At 34.3% G+C, this 23051-nt stretch overlaps 1 protein-coding gene across 26 annotated transcripts in view; it reads right to left on the bottom strand.

The window, feature by feature from the left end:
- Window positions 1-23051, bottom strand: part of LOC105323221 (dual specificity tyrosine-phosphorylation-regulated kinase 4) — a 42237-nt gene that overhangs the window by 5096 nt on the left and 14090 nt on the right. For 21 of the 26 annotated variants that reach the window (XR_010714107.1, XR_010714111.1, XR_010714108.1 and 18 more), the window contains 9 exons: window positions 12455-12622; window positions 10400-10640; window positions 9836-9999; window positions 2462-2598; window positions 2040-2180; window positions 1557-1695; window positions 1199-1280; window positions 818-1051; window positions 351-480 (listed from right to left, as the gene is read on the bottom strand). Coding sequence is in view for 21 of the 26 variants with exons in the window: in XM_066084978.1 (XP_065941050.1) it covers window positions 351-480; window positions 818-1051; window positions 1199-1280; window positions 1557-1695; window positions 2040-2180; window positions 2462-2598; window positions 9836-9999; window positions 10400-10640; window positions 12455-12622 (1436 nt within the window). In the remaining 5 variants the exon portion in view is untranslated. Of the gene's footprint in view, window positions 1-350; window positions 481-817; window positions 1052-1198; window positions 1281-1556; window positions 1696-2039; window positions 2181-2461; window positions 2599-9251; window positions 9389-9835; window positions 10000-10399; window positions 10641-12454; window positions 12623-13510; window positions 13683-14462; window positions 14628-18516; window positions 19362-21062; window positions 21238-23051 lie in introns of those variants that run through there. The other 5 variants (XM_011422244.4, XM_011422235.4, XM_011422242.4 and 2 more) reach the window with 5 other exon arrangements.

Below are 23051 nucleotides of genomic sequence, written 5' to 3'. Positions count from 1 at the left end.
GTTTATGCTACAAACAACAGTCAATCTTTAAGCTACAGTGATAGTTTATGCTACAAACAACAGTCAATCTTTAAGCTACAGTGATAGGATAGTTTATGCTACAAACACCTACAAACAACAGTCGGTCTTTAAGCTACAGTGATAGTTTGTCATAATGTACTACTCTCCTACATCTACTATCTACTAGGGTCCCATCTACAAACAACACATTCATATAATGAACCTATACCTACAAAGATTATTCCCTCTACATCTACACCTAACCACCATCTATTGATTTATGTCTGTTAAAAAATTATGAGAGTTGGTTACAGTATGACTTAGTACATGACTGGTCACTGATATCTTACTCGAGACATCTCCTGATGAAGTCCAGGAAGTTAGCGTCACAAGTCTTGACCGCCTGCTGAAGGTCCTTCGACCCGACCCGCCTCTTCTTGCCTTTGCTGTTCGTGATACACCTCGGGTTACCTTTAGAATCTGTTAAAACCAAACACAACTGTAAGCAATAACATGACAAGTATAAAAACATCAAGATTTCCTGAAATTAGGCTATTTCTTATTATTTTGTAAGAAAACTTTGCAAAGTTCTCTTAAGGTACACCATTGTGAATATTTATCATGATATGAACCTGTCCAAAAATGTCTTTTGTATTTGTTTTAGATGTAAACATCCGCTTATTTATGAGAATAAGTTGCCACAACCCAGTGTGCAACAGGTAAATGACGAAGTAAAGTTGTAATTAAAATTGGTTTACATGATTTAGATATCAAGAGATGGCAGCTTTTGTACATGTACTATAGTAAAGGGACCAACCAAAGAAGAGGCGCCTCCTGGTGGCCTGATCCAGCACGTTTCCACTGGGGAGTCCCAGGACCTCCATGATACAGGCCAGCTGCTCCACCTCGTTCTCCCCGGGGAACAGGGGGTACCCCGTGTACAGCTCCGCCAGGATACAGCCAAAGCTCCACATGTCTATCGGCATGGAGTAGGGTAACCCCAGGATTACCTCAGGCGAGCGGTAAAACCGACTCTGGATGTACGTGTACACTGAAACAAATACACACTGGTCTTGTCATCGTATCAGTCATCAAATTCAACACATCATCATAATTACATACACATGTAGGTAATTGTACCAGACATCAAATTCAGAAACATCATGGTAATCCCATACAGATCCCAAAGTTTGCATACCTCTTTGGTGTTCGTAACAACTGGATCCAAAGTCTATGACTTTAATGGAACTTTGACCTCGTTGTCGTAGTAATATGTTTTCCTGAGGATAAATGAACCAATTCAATATTTACTTGTCAGAAAAAACATATGCGCTGGAATGAGTATGCTCAGCATAATGCTAAAGAAATCTCCAATCAGAACAAAGATAATTCTTGTCTACTGTGTAGGTCAAAATGTCAAAGGAATGTTTTTAGTGTGATAATCATAAAGAAAAGTGTTTACTAATACAAATCATCTTTGTATTTGTTTGTAGTTCATTTAACTTCATTGCTTTATTTATTTATGTAATTATGAATATTTTGAATATAAAACTTACTGGCTTTAGATCACAGTGTATTATTCTCTCTCGATGTAACATTTTAAGGCATTGGAGAAGAGAAAAGGCAAATCTACGAATTAAAGCTATACTGAATCCCTGAAAATTGTTCTTCTTGATTAATTCATACAAGTTCATCCTGAAAAGAAAAAAATATACACATAATTACACAGTGAATTACAAAGCAGCACATCTATCTAAAACAGAGGAAGCATCAACTCATCGAGCTATTGTCTGTGGACTATAAATAGGACACTACTCCGGGCAGCATTCAGCTTTGAGATCATATGATTAAAAGAAGTTCCTAGTTTTTTAACAATAAATCAATTTCATGTTCTTTCATCACAAACCAATCTCATTTATAATGCACAAAAATTCTGAATCATATTTCCAATATAGATTTCATTAATTATAAAGAAAACACAAACTCCCTTCTTTATCTTCCATCAAACTGAGACCGATCGATGATAAAGGTAAACATACCCCATGAGTTCAAATGTGATACAGAGATGATTGCGGAAATAGAAGTATTCTCCCATGTGGATGATGTTGAATTGGTTGTCTTTGTCTCGCCGACGGAGTGCGTCCAGAATCTTGACTTCGACCAGAGCTTGGTGGTGAAATCTGTTGGAGACAATGACCCAAATTAGTTTGTGCTCTTTGTCATCATACTTCACTATAATCATTTTTCTTTTAAATTACCTAATAAATCTTATTTCTACAAATCTATTATAGAAAAAAATCAATAGATGTACATAAAAAAGAATATGATAATTGTATAAATCTTCTAGAATAAAATTTGTTTCATGTATTTGCATGAATCATAACAAAAACACCGAGGCTGCTTTCTTTGTGCTACATACTTTTACCACAAATGTGAATTTACAATGAAATAAAGGTGTTACCTTTTCTTATTTCTGATAATTTTGACAGCGACCATCTGATCTGTCTTGTGGTCATAGCATTTGACCACTTGACCAAATGAGCCTTTACCCAGCACTTCGAGAATTTCATATCTATACACCATGTGGTCATGCATGACCTAAAAAATAATCAGTGCAGAAAACAGCTGGAGGGTGCAGAATATACGCCATATCCAAGGAGTCATGCAAGGAAGAAATGCAAATATTTCAAAAATTATATGAATAACTAGAGCAGAGCTCGTGGCAAAGCCACGAGTAGGTCTTCCGTTGTTGCTGCGAGTTGAAAATGTATGTGATATAGTGTCAATAATTTATAATGACTAAACTTTCAGTTCTGCTTTTGTTATAAAAATGTGTTGTGATTGAAAGCCTGTATATAAAACGTGTTTTGAAAAAGAAAGAAAGAAAATGTTTTAGGAAAACTATCTGTCGAACACAGTTTATGTAATCGTTTCAAACATTCTTTAAAAAATGAGATGTTTAATGGCGAGTTAAATTTTCAGAGGGTAGCAAGCATTGTTACATGTACTCATGAATCATGTGAGGAATTGTGTTTTTGGGAGTTGATTTTAATAAACTCTCCTATGCAGTTACTCTAGCATACCGAAACTGAAACTGTGTTTGCACCTAAGCACAAATCATCGCCGCTGACAAGACTTAGTTCTTGAAAATAATGAAGTATTTTTTTAAAGGAAACTTTTTTATAAATACCTTGGAAATAGTCAGATTTTAAATGGTAGGAACAATTTGAAGTTTTTTTAGTCCTGTGTATTCCTACGCCAGAGTTCAATATATAGTCTCGTTCAACCATCGGCTGTCTCCTTACATCTCCGGCAAGTACAGAGTCAGTCTATATTTAGAGGTCGCATCATCAAGCTATCATGTGACCTGGTATCTCTTACTTGTCGGAGATTAACGGAGACAGCCAAGCATCTGGTTGAACGAGACTAGAGTTCATTATTGGTTGGATCCATACAATTTTTGAAATATTCGGAATACCAAAACATAGTTTGATGAAATCAATTCTATTTTAAAATATTACACAACATGATTCATTAGAGGTTTTCTCAAAATTCTAGTCGGAACAGTCAGAGAATTCATATTATAAAAATGTGCATAATTCAAATGCAGATTATAAACTACTTGCCAAGCAAACTAGCATATCGTTGATTTTAAAATAAATAATATTCGATAAAATCAACTCTCGTCAGTACATCAGTACTTTGATTTAAAAACCGAACCCGACGACAAAACACGTAACCTTTTCTCTAAGATAACTTCTTTATTTAAAAATATTTCTAAATTTTTGAAAACTATGTGCAAGTTTAGAATTGTTGCGTGATGACAAAATTTACAGACCCTGAAACTTACTACTACACCAAAAAACGTGCGACTTACTTGCGAGAAACGTTTCGTGTAAACCGTTAAGCGTTTCGTGTGATTGTGAAGCGTTTCGTGTAAACCGTTTAGCGTTTCGGGCAAAGCGTGTAAATCGTTTCGGGCAAAGCGTGCGAGAACCGCGTGAAACATTTATCAGATTTCATTCGGAACTCACTGACACTTCAATTCACTTTCAATTGATGAAAGGGAATATATCCAAGATATCTTCATTGAACAATTTTCACTCATAAAATTTCACAGGAACGAAAACAATTTTTTTACGGAGATTTATAATGGGAAATGTTTACATCTTTTCTCCGTTCGGAAGTACTCGGGATACCTCGCGCAATATTTAAACGTTATCATCCGGGCTTACTAATGGCTGATGCAATGCAAAATCCCCGTAGACTTTCAATATTGGGATGTGTATTGAAACCTGAAGCGATAGAGGGGGCGTTTCAACACATATAATCTGGACGAACGTAGTTTTAGCACAAAGGTATTTACTATTATTGAAATATCAAGCAAAAAGTGGTGGAAGAAAAAACTCGGGACATAGTATATCTTATAAATTTATGAAACTTTGAAGTGTTTTGAAATTCTTTAACCAGGGAACAACGATGTCTATATATAGATCAGTAATAGGATAAGGTACTGTCAAACATCGAAGACTGTACGAATATTTAAGAAATTGTTTTTATTACAAGTGTTACCGTTAATAATTAAATCAAAGTTTGCCGAATCTTCCTGGAATTAAACAAAGGTTGTAAATTTACTTTGTATAAAATCTTTCTTCATGGTTACTCAGTGTGAAACATTCTTTACCTAGACGTTTTACTTTTCCACTAAGCATCCGCCTTCGTTGCCTTTCCTTTACACTACATCTAAATTCATCATGTTCATAAGTTCACTCGTTCGCATTTTAAAATATTTAATGTCCGTATTCTCGGACTCCATGCTAGGAAATTTAGTTGAATATAAGCTACGTCATTCTTATCCATGTGCATGTTGTCGACGGCGCGCGGCCAAAGAAATTTTCACAATCGTTCTTTAAAAAGCTTTAAAGTTATACAATATAGGATACACATGTAATTTTTATATGCAGACCTTAATTAATTTGTTTGCAAGTTTATAACTAATGATTATTCCTTTATCAGCACCACTTATAATTTACTCAACTCTCTCTCTCTCTCTCTTTTCTTTCTCTCATTCAAGTCACGAGCGGCAATGTCTTAACTCCGCCCAGCTACGATCTGATTGGACAAAGGTCAGTGAAAACATTAGGTAGAAACTTTTCTGGAGTAAACCCCTATTAAACGCTTCAATGTACTTCGCTGTAACTTAAACGATCATGTTTTGATAAGCATATATATTTTTTTATTTATTCACATCGATAACTCTTACTGAGACCATTCGACTTTGTACAAGCAGCACACATAACCTCGGACTTCGGGTGTCTCCTGCACCTGGCTGAACCTGTCAATCAACCTCTGTGTATTTGTTTTCATTGAATGGTCAAGCGTCTCTTTCTTTGTCAATAGCCAATCGAAAATTAATGACTTCAAGGTAATCGGAATCAGTATTTGATGAAGCATACAATTCAAATGACAAAATTTTTATTAATTATCTGAAAATTATTTAAACCACTGTTAATGGAAAACAAAGAGTCTTATAAGTAATTAACACACAGGGATTTGCCTACAATGTACACAGTCATGCAATTACTAGTAATTATTTTTGGAATCTTTACGCATGGTACTTAATTCGAACAGATTATAATAATCTATACACTGTACGCCGTTACACATGTACGAAGCGCCGGTAATATATACGAATATTGAGTCAAAAATTTAAATCATTTTTATTTCTTGTTCTTTTCAATACAATGTGAAATTACTTTCAGAAAAAAATTCCGAAATACTAATTACAACTTTCTTTTTTGTGTAATCATTTGAATTTTTTCTGGGTTCATGTATATATGTGTACAGAACATACTTATTTACGCGCGAATGACACGACATAGGAAAAAAATAATCGGTTGTTCGTAGAACATTTTTATCTTACGAATGTGACTAATTTAATTTTAAATATTTTTCAACATTATCAATGTAAATAATATCAGGTGTATTTACTGTTTGTGTTTTTACATCGTAATCTCTGAAACCAATAAAAATACTAATTGTAGCAGAAAAATCAAATCCCGCCGAATACTGAAATACCGATTTCAGTTAGCAATCATACGGATTTTATTTTTGGTATTGACTATTGAGTTACGGTAACTTTTTTTCTGGATGATTTTATTATTTATGTAAAAGCACCATTCCAACAGTTACTCAATTATATAACAATTGATGATCTGGGGCTATATATGTTCCGAGCTGTGTGCGCTGAAGCGACACAAGATTCTCGGTCGCATGTGGCGATTGAATTTACACAGACTGACCGAATAAACAAACGGGTGGGAATATGAAACAAAATGTTACACATGAGAAGAAGCCACCAAAAATGATTTTCGATAGATCTTGATATCGTTTTGACAATTAAAAAAGTCCAGCGCGAGCTCCTGTCAGCGGGGCCGGGGGGGGGGGGGGGGCAGCAATGAGTTCGCTTCTACAAAGAAACGAACGACCATGTAGAAAAACTACAGAAGTGATTAATATGTGACCGATATAATCTAATCTAAAGTTGTTTAAAATCCATGTGAATTTTTTTTTTAAAAATCATCGAATGTCTCAATTCAGGACATTTTTTATCGTGCTAGCACCTACTGCAAACATGTTACATGGAACTTTGATTATAATTTGATTTTTAAACTACCTGTTTATCTTTTCATCTTAAACGAATATAATAGTTGAAAAAATAATAAAATATAGTTGTGTCCGTGCAAAATATGAAACATGAACGCGCGATAAGGTACATGTAGACGAACACGAACCGACCCCAGATTACTTGGCGCCGGTTCTCCTCAGGCATGTGCGAGGGATGATCATCATTTAAAGGTTTACTATTTGTGTGTGTGTGTGTGGGGGGGGGGGGTTGATTCAAAACATTATTTGTGCAGTTTCTAAAATATTTTACATAAACAAACTAACCATTAATTTATGTCTTAAGTGTACGATGTTTACGATTTGGAGTAATATCGCTCATTAATATTCATTTACACTCAAATGTTCAATTGAATAAATACAAGATGGACAAACTTTTATAGGATTAAATTAAAACAGTTCCTGTTTTTACGGCTATATTAACTCAAACACGTTCATATGTATGTAAGTGTGCGTCGCAGTGTGAGAATCTTGTGTATTAAAACCCGCTTAATAACCGCTAGGTAGTGCAGCCGTGGCTGATCTCATCGGCCGTTGGCGAAGGATATATTACGTAAAGGTATATGTACAACGCACAGACAGGCACAGTTCAGAACCCAGGAAGATTTGAAAAGTTTGCAGTATAATGAATATACTCTATCAAATAAAAGTTATTTATTTTAAACTTAAAACCCACAATTGACCTGTGTCTATTATTGCTTTAGATTGAGAGTGACATTGCTTTTATTAATTAACTGAACGATTTCTTAATTGGCACCCAATCGTTTAATCCATAAAAAAATTATGTGTAATCAAAACGAAACCAATTATCGAGTTCGCGGCTAAATAAACTCATACATGTATATGAGAGACACAGCTCTCGTGTATTAGATAACCGCTGACCGCTACAGCCGCGAGCATGGTGACCGATTTTCTCGGCCGCGGGCGAGGGAGAGCTTACGTAATGGTACACACACACACAGCTCTGATTCAAGGTAGATTTTAAATGCATGGAGTTAATAAATAAAATGTAATGCATATAGTTTTTTAATTCCATATTTTGTGGTTAAATAGAAAAGAAAAAGAATGTTTTGTTTTCCAATTGCCGTTTTTAATGATTGTGCACTATAAGAACTTAACAACAATGACTTAAACTCCTTAAAAAAGCATGTACTCCAACAAAAACAAATTTCTTATAAATTAATGCCTCCTGTATAAACCAGCATACTTTCTGCGGCAACTTTATGCCAGTTGTACGCACAAAGACTTTCGTTAACTTGTCAAATGAAAACAGGTACATGTCAACATGTAAAGCTTTTTACACTCATACTACACAAATCACTTACAAAATAATATTGTTACGACCTTTATGAGATCCCAACAAACAACTTTTCCAGCGACATCCATATCAAAATCCTAACCGTTTTTGAGTTATTAAGCAAAAACTTTTAGGGGCTATTGGCCCTTAATTTAAGGGGCCAGCCCTTTTTTATTGGTGTCAAATGAAAGCCCTTGATATTCTGCACAACTTTTATTCTACATGTCTTAACAAAATATTTTTCGTTAAAAAGATATAAAGGAAAACATGTCTAAATTTTTGCACTTTTTGGAATCCTGTTTTTTGACCCCCTACCTTTTCCTAAATAAGGAACGTAATCCAAAAACAAAAACCGATGTATACAACTTCAATGTCTTTGTTATTCAAATTCGTTGGATTCCCATTCCCTGCTATTATAGTCTCGGAGCCTTTGTCTGGAAACCAAAGGCCCTAAAAAAATTTAAAAGGGGAATAACTCGTTAACGGAAAGGGAATTCTAACTTCTATGAATTGATGAAGATAGTGTTTTGTAAAGTCCATTAGCCCTGAAAATTTGAGCAAAAACCGTTCAGAAATGAGCACGATATGAAGCCTCAAAGTTCGCGTCTAGGAAGAAAAAAAAAAAAAAGAAAAATAAGAATAATCTTAACCCGCACAATAATAGAAAGGTCTTCCGTTGGAAACGGAAGACCTTAAAAAGTAATTGAATAGGAAAAAAATAATGAATATATGTACTTGAAAGATTAAAAAATGTAGATATTAAAACAAATCTAGAGCATAGTCAATCTTACTAATCAGCATCAGTGAACTACAATCATGATATGAATGTCTAAGATAAAATACATATAAAGTTGACTATGGTTTGTTAAAATACTGATTTCATTTGATCTATCAGCAGCCATTTCACATTACATGTAGTATACTTGTAGAACATAGTACTGTAGTTCTAAGAAGTTCTGAGATTCTACACATGAGTAATGTTCCACATACAGAACAGTCACTGTTACAGGATGATTGGTGATGATTGAGGACTTGTGTAGAGAGTAACTTAATGAAAGGAGTAAAAAAACAATCTAGTTTCAAACTGGTGTGCTTCTAAATGTACACACATGAATGTAAATAGTAAATAAGCTAAAGGATATCAAAAACACACTAACACTAAAGTCAAACTTCTAGAAAATTAAGCCATAGCACTACAAAGTGCATTGTTTTCAAGCTAAATTTGTTGCTAGCTATAAAACAGCTACTTTCACTCTAAATGTTGTTTTACCTCTTCTTATTACGAATAATCTTAATAGCGATTTCCTCGTCATGTTTATGGTCGAGGACTTTGACCACCTGACCAAACGAGCCTCTCCCTACCACCTCCAGAATCTCGTAGCGGAACATTATTTGGTCACCTATCATCTAAATATTGCCACAGGTTAAGTCAAAAGTCGCATCATAATTTGTTCATCTATCATCTAAACACTGGTTTAGTCATAAGTAACATCGTATTTTGGTCACCTATAATCATTGCCAACAGTTTAGTCTAAAATCACATCATAATTTGGTCACCCATCATCTAAACATTGCTACAGGTTTAGTCAAAAGTCACATCATAATTTGGTCACCTAATCCTCTAAGCATTGCCAAAGGTTTAGTCAAAAGTCATCTTTTCACCTAATATTGCCAAAGATTTAATCAATAGTTTTGTTTTCCATTTCACTGTCTGGAAACTTTCACCCTACACAAGTTTCAAAAAGAATGTATGTTTAAAGAGAAAACTGTGACATGGATTCATCATACATTTATGATCTTTGGTAGCCCAGGGTGAAAGTTTCCAGTGCCAAGTGAGCAGCTATACCAGCATACCTTGATGTAGGAGCCATTCTCATCATCATAGCCATTGTTCTGAGCTCCGCCTGGAACACCTTCGATCTTCTTGGCCTCAAGACCAAGGAACCAGATTTCTGGGTAATCTAAGATCTCTGTCTGCTCAAAAGCTGTCAATTTACTTCTGAACTGCTTTAATGCCTCTGGAAAATTAGAAAACACTTTTATTCTTTTTGGCCTTGTGCATACAATCCTGTAATTTTTTTCCCCCTTTATTCAGTCATGTGATTTGTACTTATTGCGTTTGATCTAGTGATGAGTAGTGTATTCTGTGCATTTTATCATATACAGTCAAACTTTGTTATCTTAACTAGATGGAACTGTTAAAAAACTTCAAGATATCTGAGTATTCAAGATATCGAGGGTAAAAACTTAAGAAATAAGTGGTTGGGACTTACAAATCACTTTGACATATCCTTTGTATTCGAGATATCGAAGTTGAACTATAGTTTGTGTATTCTGTAACTAAACATTTAGCGAGTACTTTATGTATTTTATTGAGTGATTAGAACCATCAGTATGCTATCATGAAGAGGTCATTACCCCCGGGAGTCATTGGCAGCTTGTTGCCGTACGCGTCCCTCTTGGTTCTGTCGGGGGTGCCCGTGTTGATGGTGGAATAGGAACTTTGGCGGGTGTACGACTCGGACTTCTTGTTGAGCTGCGGCAGCGTGTTAGCGTCGTTATCATGGTGCTGCTTCTGGTGCGAGTTCTTTAACTCATTCTGGTTGCTCAGCTGAGGGAGTGTGGTGGTGGGGGCTACAGCAGCTACCAGCTTACCACCCTGTCAACAGACATGAAATACTGAGCACTGATACAATGCTATATAGTTAATCAAACTTTTTAACATTAAAATTCTCATCTTTTCGTTATGTCTCTGAAAGTTGATTTATACTTCTTTGGTGGTTTTTATGGTGTGCTTTAGAAAATACACAGTATCTACTTCAAAACTTCAAAAAATTATTAAAATTATATTTGAATGAACTATTTTTTTAAGCAAACTGATTTAAAATATGCTGAAATGCATTTAGTTTGGTATTTGTTCTTGTTTGTCCAACAGATATTTCTACCCTTCACCAAAAGCAAACCAAACTAGAACTGTCCTAATGGGACTAATACCCCCGCTAGGCTAATTTCAAATGGGACAAATAATTGAATTGAATAATAATTAAGGTTTGGAACACATACAAAAAAAAAATTCTGGAAATGTAAAAAAAAAAAAATAGTTAACAAAGAAAAATTTAAATCAAAATTGTCAGAATTTCACTGTAAATACATATCTATAACAGTAATACATTTACAAATGTATGTATTTGATGATATATTTTTTAAATTTAATTGATTTAAAGAAAAACCAACAAAATGACAATAACCCCTCCCTTTGCAGTGAATAGAAATACCGGTAGCCAAGCAATGCTCTTCTGTTGATAAAACTTTCAATATCTTTCTAATAAGAGTCTTGACAGATGCAATTAGTTGTTTCAAATTTTCCTCACTTTCTCCTATGGCACAATTGAACTCCATATCAGAAAATTGATCCCATAGGACTATGATTTTCTTTGATGAGCTTGTTAAATTTAATAAACTCCCAAAACATTACCATAATTACCATACTATGTAAAAATATGTAAAAAAGAAAATTTAATATTACAAACAATTTTAAAATTGCCAAAACACTTCAATCATATCAGTAATTTTGAATTTCATTTAAATTAATGCCCAATAGGGTCACTTCATCAAATTACTTGACAAATAAATTTAAACAACCTCTAAAAATAGTTTAACTTCTTTATTAATAATTATATTATTTATTTCCTTATAATGATAGACCTTTTGGTTTACATGAAACAGTTTTAAAATAGCCCCAAAACCATCACCCATTTTACAGATTATCAATTTCCCCTAAACACATGCTCCATCTGAACCATGGCTCAGATAATGGCTCCCTTGGGACAAATGAATTCAGCCACACTTGTCTTTGATGTTCTCATTAGCTCCTAAGAATTTATCATTGACAAACAAAAACTTTGCATTGTCAGTTGAAAGAATACTTATAAAAAATAATTTTTTTTTTATTAATTAAGACATAAAGACAAAAAACTTCATCTGGATGTATTTATATAAATATATTTTAGAGTGTTTTCTATTAATTAATTAATAAAATCTGTAAGGATTACCTCCCTTACTTTTCAACATTAGTGTACAATATATAGAATAAGGAAAATGAAAACTGTCATAAAATCATTAATTCTTGTCTGATATTATAAAAAATTGCAGGTGCACATCTTCAGATAGTGTTCAACATATGTACAAATTTTCAAACTGTTCCATGCAGTAATAAAAAATTCTATAGGGGGGACAAAGTTGCGTCTACAGACAGACGGACGGACAGACAGACGGACAGACGGACGGACGGACAGACAGACGGACAGACGGACAGGGTGAAACCAATATACCCCCCTAAACTTCGTTTGCGGGGGTATAAAAAGACCCCTGCTTTGTAATGGGTTACATATCAACAAGTAATCAACTCTGTGCTAGTCTAGCGTTGATTTTATTAAGGCTGAATAGATACAGCGCTGGCGTGCTATCACTGACCTCTGTGTAGGAGACGCCTGACTTGTGCTTGTTCTGGGTAGAGTGGTGGGTGGGTACCGCCCCGGCGGTGCTCTGTTTGGTGGAGATGTGCTGGGAGGACGACTGGTATTTACTGCCATCAGCATTCAGCCGGTTGGACCGCTGCTGGAGGTTGGCATTCAGGGGGCTCTGTAATACAACAGAACAACATAGAAACAATGTAGAAAAAGATTTCCTGTTCAGCTGTAGCACAACCAATTACAGCATTCATGATTCTCATTCTATACTGCTCTACCATAAACATGGATGCATAGAGCAAAGGGAATGAATAATAAATTGATTACATACTGAGAATTAATGGGATTCTAAAAAAAAAAAAACTAACTTTTGTTACATTTCTTTCTTTGCCTTTGGCTGTTAAGCTTAATCATTTAATAGGAAATTGAAGGCCCTTACATTGTTCTATATACATATAAGAGATTTAAACTTGTTTTTCCTGTTGGAAGTACAATTTTTACAGGATTGCTTCATAAACAACACATACCGGTAAATATTTCAAAATTGTGCTGTAGTTGAAAAGAAAATAGATTACATAACATTGTTTAATGAATAAACCAATTTGCTTCACATAAAAACTAATTCCAAAAGGATGTAAAGAGACTGAACATGTCCACACAATATGAACACGCTCATTTATAATAGTTCACTTACAAAAATATCCTATTAACAAAATGTTCCAATACACTAAGTTAGGTATTAATCATAATATAGCATCTTGGTTTTCTACAGACTAATACCGGGTACATAATGTTGATGCACACTTCCTCATAAAAAGTTTGTGTATCCTGCAAATATATGTTCTACATTTACTGAAGAGAACCTGGCTTTATAAGATCTTAAAAAACTTACATGGAGAAATAACAAAAGATGATCTAAATAAATATTTGGGTTATTTTTCTCTCAAACAATAGATGGTGACATAACAGGCCAGGTTATGAAACAGGCCTATATACAGAGTCATTGTTACGTATCCTTAGTCCTACAGTTATGTAAGGTAAAACCGCTAAGGCTACTTACAGACCGATGTTCAGAAGTCATAAAATCCTAGATTACAACAACAACAGACAAACAAAAACCACAAATCCAATCAGACAGATCCAGCCACTGAATAAAACAGGAGAAAGAAGACACCACAACGCAACAGCATTAGACGGTTGTACCGACTTGGCTAGTACAACCAAATTAGACTTCAACGGATTTGGGTAGCAACAGAGAATTACAGCAAACTTTAACGCCACCTTTGTTTAAAACTTACTAGATTAAAGCAATATTGTACCAGTTCACAACACAGTAAGTCTAATAATATTACATGGATTGCATTTTTAATCTGTGAACAAAGAAGCTATTAACTGATTTTTTTACCCTGACCATATGTGCACGATGCACTTGTTCCAATTCACCTAGCAATTATTATTAAAACTTGTGACCTCTGTCATCTATTCTTATTAACAAGATTAATACAGAGCCAATCTGTCTGTTGATATGTGGGGCAGAAAACCATTAATTTACAAACCCAACAACTACATCAACATCTTCTGAACATCTACAAGTCAAGGGACCAATGCCCTACACACAAATTAGTAGGTAGACCCATTATAGAAGTACAAGTCAGAATAGTCTCCTACATTGTAAGAATGTGAAGGTGACAGACTGCTCATTCAGGTTGTCCAGCATTGTCTGTCTCTATTGCAAGAATACTATGGCATGCAATTCTAAGAGTTTAGAAATTACAAGACTTAAGAATAAGCACACACTTTTCTTTAAAGAACATTTGCTCTCACAAGATCTATCTAGCATGGTAACTGCAGTAACGGCACAGACAAAACATTACAAAACTTTTACACAATTAAAAATAACTTTTTGCTTAGAAGATTTTGACTAGTGTGATACAAGAGCACTTAGAATTAAAGGTCCAAGTTCTGTTTTAGTGAGAGTTACTGTGGATAAGAGACCAGCGCTCACGCAGTACCTGTCGGAATACCAGGCCCCCGATTCCACTTCTCCTGAGAGCCGAGTGAAGGTCCTTCCTGGACACAGTGAAGTTTATGTCTGCCATCAGCAGCTTCTGGTCAAGAAGTCAATGTTTCAGCAATGTCACTAGATTAACATACTGACAACTCCATTGGATCACAGTTCATCCACAATAGCAATGAATCTGTATCCAGACTTCTAAATAGATTGGGATCCCGACAACTGCTAAAATAGTTTGGGATTCTGACTGTTACAGAAGCATTAGGTATCCTGGCTGTAACAAAGGTTTTAATCCTGACAGGTGTTACAATAGATTGGGATCCTGGATGTAATGAAGGGTTGAAATCTCGAGAGTTGTTACAATATATTGGGATCCTGGCAGTTACAAAGTGTTGAAATCCTAACTGATGTTACAATAGATTGGGATCCTGGCTATTACATTATAGAATCCAGGGAGTTACAATGAAATAAGTGGTACCTTGACAGGTATATTAGATCTGGTGAATCCTAAAAGTGCCATCAGTTACTTCAGGTCAATTTCTCATAAAGAGACACACAGATCCCAGTGTAATGGTCTCATTGAATCAGGCTGATCCTTGCTTGTCCATAGAGAACAATAACATTTCACTCTCCACTATTAAAAATCTGGCTAATCAATTCTTCTCATTGTTTTTATGGATTTTAAGCTGGAAGGCACATCCAAGTCTTCAAACTTCAATATCTTACTGACGTTTCGTCAATTGCTTGAGTTAGGATCTTTAACACAGTAGACTTTTCACACTTTACTGTGAACACCCGGTAAATTGATACACCACTCACTCCCTGTTCAGAAATTGTAAATAAATCACCAACAAACAATCCATTAGAACAGTGCACAAATCAAACCAACTAATCAAATATTAATTACACTGTCAACTATACAATTCCACCTTATGGAGAGAGAGAGAGAGAGAGAATTCAATAGATCGGCTAGTAATTGCAGACATTAAATGATATGGACAGGCCAGACCAACAACACTGGAGGTATGATATTCCAAAACCAAGGCGACTTCACACTCTGATCTATGATCGAGTGATATTAAAGTCAGCCTTTGACACTCTGAACTGTGAAGCTTGTATTTTTTGCCCCACACCGACATGCTCTCCAAATAGAAGAATTTTACATTGGGATTAAGAAAATGTGGGTATTCTTGATGTAGGAACTGAAATAACAACAGCTTATTGTCTCACATAATGGTGAAAAACTCGACCAAACAATTAATTCCCAGATACAAAAGCCTTGGTATCATATTTTATCTTTAAACTTTATAAACCTTAATACATATACTTTAAATAAACACTGAAGAATTTATACAAGGAATTAATTAAAGAGCCCACTGTGGAATAAAGGACTGAAGAGTCATTTGACACCTGCAAGCAAGTGTGCGGCACAATTACAAATTGTTCCTCCACAAGTTGAGTAAACGGTAGCCTTTTATGGCTCTTAAATCAAGGTTTATTTCTTGCATATATTGATTTGTTCATTAACTTTTTTTGCAGCATAAGAAAACAAATACAAGGCAGCAGCCATTATACTCGACATTCCGATGATTCTGTACTTGAAGTACCTTGTACACAATCAGCTTTCAAACTTTAATAGCGATTAAAAATAATGGCTGACAAGACAAGAGGATATGGATAGACATGACTTAACTTAAACAATATTTTTAGACCACTTTCAATACTTTCTTGTATTTAAGGCAATAAATGACTGTCCAAACACAAGATTACTCTCAGTCAAAAGTCAGTAAGTAAATAACTAACTGAAGTACCCTAACTCTAGCATTTATTCTGAATTCATTCTCCCCAAATGAAATTATTTAACACTCTCACAATTCATTTAATTTAAAGATAAAATCAACCAATGACAAAATAAGAAAAGTAAACAAAGAGGGTACTTTTATTTACCCTTTAATTTAATCAGCTAAAGTCAAACCATTTGATTATGAAAGGAATCTATGAGTGAGAGGAAATGAAGAAAAATGTATACTGACGTCTGGTGCATTGTCCAGAAATTCTCTCTTAATCAACAGAGATTTGATCTAAAACAATTCAGAAGACCACACAATCTGAGAATTAGTACCATACAGATTCATGAATTTCTTAACCCACAACAAAACTTCCTTCTCTCTGTAGTGAAAGGGGCAAAAATCATATCTGACAATATTGCAGCACATCTAAAATACTTGGTTTCCTTGGTAATCAAGGGCTTATCTGACCCAAGCTGACCTCAAGTAACCTAGTAGTTTCCTGGGTGACAGTTGTGGGCAAGGTCGGGGACCAGACAGACAGGACCGCTCTGTTATTGCTGCTATTATTTGTTTATTTAAATCATGCTTGAGAATAACTGACTTCAGTTGGGAATATTTTTAGCCAATTTATCATATTTAAATTCCACACCTGATTCTTATCTTTAATTTACTGTTATTTACATTCTTTACCTCTTTTTTAAAAATAGGTCAGCTATCAGAATTTTTTCTCTACCTTTTTTGTATTCTCTTTTGAGAAGTGGACAGGCATAGCCTGCCTGTCCACTTCTCAAAAGAGAATACCTTTTTTGTAAAATAGGTAGGTCAGTTGTGTTTAATGTGTTTAAAAGGGTACAACATTCTGCATATCATTCAACATGGACAGAAATGGTCACCAAATGACATTTATTAAGTTGTGCAAAAAATAAAACTTTGGCTTCAAAACAAGAGAGGTTCAAACACCTGAATGCTCAATGCCGGGAGAAGGTCTTCTGTATTTGTTATCTACATTTGATCCAGAAATACCTTTAATTAATTCAAACACACCATAAAACAAAAAATATATTGACCCCACCATTTTGCTATTAGTTGTGATTATGTGGGAAAATCTCCACATCTTGAATTTTGCTATGGAATTCTACCAAGACCAGGTCTATCTAAAAATCAATGTTATGTTTTATTTCTGTTTAAACAATGTCATATTAAAATTCTGATTGATCGATCACAGTTTATTATTCTTGGTTAAAGAGGCAATTTAATACCATTAATAACCGAGATCCCTGGATAAAACTGGCATCCGACTGTCCTATATATAGAACAGGATAGGGCCCGTCTACCCATCGACACCCGTTGAGTGCCCAAGTCGACTCGGTTAACGAAAACAGCAAACTCTTATCTGTTTAATTGGAGACTTTGCACAATATCTTAGCAATAAATCTATATATCAGAATTGTCCTTTTGGCTCTTTTTGTTTAGAGCCAATCTTCATTAATTTTATTTTCCACAGTATTTCAAACAGAAATTGAGAAAAAAAATTAATTGTAATAGTTAACTTATCTTTCTTTAAAACAAAACAGGAATTCTTGTAAAAAAAAATTGTCTGAAATTAATTTCAATTGAAAATTTGACGTTGAAATGTAGACTAAGAAATTCCCTTATTCATTCCTCCACGCATTTTACAATGTAGATACAAATTTTGTCCATTCAGTTAACAAAATTATTAAAGAATTACATGTACATTTAAAGTATAAAAGCTACCAAATTACCCTGATGAAACAAACATATTTTCTGTCGAATGAAATACTATATATTGACATATTTTATTGTTTTTTGAGAGGTGAATATTAGTGTCAATATTTAAAAGGGTCAATAACTACGAAATGATATTTAATTAAACACACTTAGGTGGAAATCTTGCGGATTTAATTTGGTCAAGCATTACAAAAGAGAAAATCCTTTGTATGATTTATCCAAAAGCTGTCCACTGAATACAGAATTTAATCTAGTTGTTATTCAATTTCTCTGTCCTATAAGTCTTAAATAGTTTTAAACTGGCCCTTTTATCCCCAGAATTTAATTCTATTCCAACATTCTCAAACACTGACAAAAGTTTTTGTATACTCCAAGACTTGTTAGATATACCTCTAGCATACACAGTAGCACTGGAGTAGGTCGATACTGTCTTTTATATTAAAACTTAAACTAGAAAGAGAATATATTCCGTGTGATAGCTGTGATAGCGGGCCGATCACTAATTAACCTTACCACATCCACAGAGATTTGGTTCTCTTTCTCTCGCTCTTTGTTTCTCTGTCTCTCTTTATTTGGTAACCGCATCAACTTCTGGTCAAAGGGCGGCCAGAATCCGGGCTCACCCATCGTGAATATCACAGCCTATAGTTTCCTTATATATTTACTTAAATTTCTTCTAAAGATGACCATAAACAATGGTTATGGTCCTCTCAAGTGTCTAAAAAGATTTCCAGCCTCGTAGATGTCAGCTGGGTTCAGTGGGGTAGGGGTGTACCCAAGGAGGAAGAGTTAGCTGTCCCTTCATGTTCACACTCCAGTATATAAAGCGTCTGGCTCCAATTTTCGTATTGACAATGCGTAGCAGTAGTGATCTCACAGAATGTCACTCTAAGAACTCTATTCCACTTTCCGCCACTCTAAATCTACATTAACTTTGCTGCACTCTGGCACTATTTGTACATTTGATAATGGCCAGTCATTATTTAATTTAGCCTGCAAAAATTTTCATATCAATATCCAAAGTTTAAATGATCATCTCTCAGATCAGATCACCCACTTTCTCTTTTAAAAACCGTAATCCATTGAATCAACTGACGGGCTATTCTCAAGTTTATTTTTCCTTATATACTTTTGATTTCAGTCGATTACAATTCCATTTGATTATTCATAACAACCATGAAGATTGTTTTTCTCAACAAGCTATAGACCTCCTGGAACAATGTAAAGAGAAAGTTGAACCAAGACGCGGGACTGATACAGTTGAGTATCCCGCTGTCCCGCACAGACAGAATCCCGCGTGGACCAATTACTACCTCCAGTTAGTGGACAATCATAGTCCACAACGGCATGGTTAATGGCTTCATATTTTAATGTGCAATCAGGCTCTATGTCAACTTGGAGACAAAATGTATTGGACACAAAAGCTTTAAATTGCACCTATAGCAATGATGTTTGAAAAGAAGACAATTACAAGCTATCAAATCTGGAGATCTCTTTTACAAATACACCATGTGTGGAAGTGATGAATCCTATCTGAGAAACAATCAGCTAACACTCCAATACACATCATAGTTTATAATCAGGCAATCAATTAATTCTGTACCAAATCCAACATATTTCTATAATGTATGTGCTTTTTGGATTGTATAGGAAAAGAATGACTAGGTCTTGCTGTAAAGTGCAAATTTGGTAGTTCCTGCTCTGGAACAAAACCCGAGCACAAGGGCCAACCCTTGAGAATGTGTCACTATAATTTAACACTGAAAATGTATAGCATTTAACTTCATAGAAAATATCTTTGAGATTCAAACAATTTGTCTTGTGTATATCAATAATATTATATATTTTCTTTTGTTCTAAATTCAAATGCATGAAAATTGTTGTTATATTTAAGGAAAACTAGTAATTTATTAGGACTTCTTTCTGATCCTTTTGAGCAACCAATAAAATATGTTAAAAACAATAGAAAATATCTACAGCTCGGTTCAACTTCATAGAAAATTTACACCTCTGAACTTAATAGAAAAGTATTGCTCAAGTCAACATCAGAGAAGATATGTACTCCTCTATTAAACTTCAAATACAATATTCACCTCTCACTTCACTTTCATGGATAATAAATATCACTCATAATTAATGACAAAGAAAATGTCTGTCAAGTTGATTTTATAGGGTATAAAAACTACCAGGGTACTCAATTTGACTTCAAAGAAAATGTATACCACTCAACACAACTTCCTAGAAAATCCTAATTTAACTTCATATGAAATATTTACCATGTAAAAGTTCATTATCGAATAAAAAACTGCAACTCTTTTCAATGTTTATATTAAAAATATTCATTGTTCAGTTTATTGTTCATAGAAATCTACAATTCATTTTTGGACAATTTTTGAAAATATTGAATTTTTTTATTGATATTTCAGCGAAATAGGGAAATCATTTTCAGTGTATGTTAAAAAAGATGTACTTTGGTAAGTTTCTTTTCCATTACTGCACAATCATCTTAATGAAATGTCATTTATTCTTGAAATCTTAATTTACTTTAGTATGAATACATTCATTATGTCTTTTTGAAGTACCCCAATGATATTAAGTATGCACTGCGGCTTAATGCTTACAATCAAATGGTAAATGCATGCAACCCTTTTAAATTCAATGCACTTTGGGTTCATAAGGTTCATTATCGGTTATTTAATTTTCAGCAAACACAATTATTGTACATATTAACAATGTTCAGTAGAAGTAATGTTTAAACAGGAGATGGAAACGCATCAACAGAACGTGCAATTGTTGCGTTTTATTTTCCATGGTATTGTTATTTGCCGACATTTCAAACAAACCTTTGCATTTCAATATATAAGGATAGATCTTGCGGTCTCTGTCATAGCAACACTGCTAGCCTAATAGCCAGCCATCGACTAATAATCAACTTCTTACAAAATACAGTCAACTAAAATACACTTGAATGTCACTGCATAATTTATGTTATCTCTAAAAAATTCTTCTGCGTGACAGAATAAAGTTCTACGTTAATACATAAAATCACTGAGACTGACCTGTCTGCGGTGGGATATGTTATCATGCATGATTCCTCAGACGTTTACTGGACCGAATCGAGAGAGGGCAGAGGGGACAGCATCCTATGATATATCATCCCTGATGTCCACTAACTACACCGATCGACCACATAGTGACCAAACTTTGAGGAGAAGATTATCAGATTTCACTTCTCTTATGAAACAGCTTACAGAACAAAACAACCAGGGGTATTAATATTAAAGCAATCATGCTCCACACACAAAACAATGGACTGCTTAGTTAATACTCTCTTATGTTCTGGAATTGAGATTTTAAATGTCTTCAACACTTTTCTGAGCTGTAAATGATTTTCTTCTTACAAATGCAGGTTTAACCTACATTTGGATTTTATATCTTTTATGAAATACATGTAATGAGGGTGGCACATGCCACATCAAATAATAAGAATCTGCAGACTGCATGCCATTTTATGACAACTTTTATCTGTTGGGTTTTAACAATGCATCTCTCTCTCTGACCAGTCATTATCCTAATCAACAGATATAGAATTGTTTGGACACCTAATCACTTCTTTAGACCCCATGAGTTCAAAGACCTTTGTTTCCTATAGCAACCACCAATCAACAACTCAATTAAATGTTTATGACCACTGCATGGCAGTCAATTTAGTGAAATGACCAGTGGGTAATTAATGTTCAATTCACCTGTACAATTTGTTTTTGACAATGTTACCAAGCATTAAAGAACAAACAAAAGAATACCCTTTTGTTCTCTTTTCTATAAAAAAAATAATTTCAATCAATATTTTTAGCAATATACACATAAATATATACCAAAAGAAGGAGTAAGCAAAATTCCATTGTGCATATATGTATGTTTTGTTGTTTATTTGTTTGGATTTTTTTCTGTGGTGGGGCTGGGGAGGTAATGGACAGAGGTGTACTTGATGAGCAGATACAGAGCACTGATTAATGATGTAAAGTATTTAGCGTTATCAAATCATGGAATATTTGGATACATTAATATTCCAAAGCAGTCCACTTAAGGAAAATAATAAAACAGATTAAAATCACATTAATAATAGGGAGGAAAATGACATCCTTAATCACCTGTGACTTGCGGACTTCATAAATCACATTAATCCTAAATCCTATGTATTAGACTAGTATATACAAATTAACTATTGAAAATCAGAGCTGAAAAATGAAGTACCAGATAATACCGATATGAGTGTCATACAAACAGTGAGAGGAGAATAACGTATGATTGATGAGTATAAGATCCTCATGGAGTCATGATATTCTGTTGAAGGGTTTCAGGTGTTGCACTAACATGAACAGGACTGAAGAAGTATATTAAAAGGGACAAAACTCTGATAAAAAAATATATTCAAATTTCCTTTGAATATCTAAATCAACAGGGTACTGTATACATGTGCTATACAGTCTCAAAATGTCACAAAATTCTCATTAGCAGCTTATCAGGAGTTACTCCAACAAACTGTTTCAGTAACCAGTATTTTTAATTTTGGCTACATTGTAAAAAGTCTTGAAGTCAAAGAGGGTATAATTCTAAAAAAAATTAATAAAATCGGCATTTCCTGTGAACTTGCACATTTAGTCATTTACAGAATGATTATGTTTTTAGATACACATCCAATATACAATAAAGTTTTATAAAATTTGTGAAAATGTTTCAGAGAAGTTGTGCTGAAAACCTGTTCAAGTAATAATATATGTACTATACTTAATTCCTCTAAGTTTAAAAGAGGCAAAATTCAAACAAATTTATCAACCCAGATTTTCCTATAAATCTAAATATTGTGTCCCTATCAACTACAAAGTCTTAAGAAATTCTGTGAAGCATTTTAAGAAAAGTTGCACTGACAATAAAGAAGTAGGACTTATAAACTGATAGATGGATTGAAAACTTTATACCCTCCACAACTTTAATGGCACATGGGTTGTGATTACTTGAGCTTGTGTTTTACAATTATCACTCTGTCC

This window comes from Magallana gigas, chromosome 5 (assembly GCF_963853765.1).
Source record: "Magallana gigas chromosome 5, xbMagGiga1.1, whole genome shotgun sequence".
Classification (NCBI taxonomy): domain Eukaryota; kingdom Metazoa; phylum Mollusca; class Bivalvia; order Ostreida; family Ostreidae; genus Magallana; species Magallana gigas.
The sequence above is the reverse complement of the archived record's forward strand: the minus strand, read 5'-3'. Positions and strand labels throughout refer to the sequence as shown.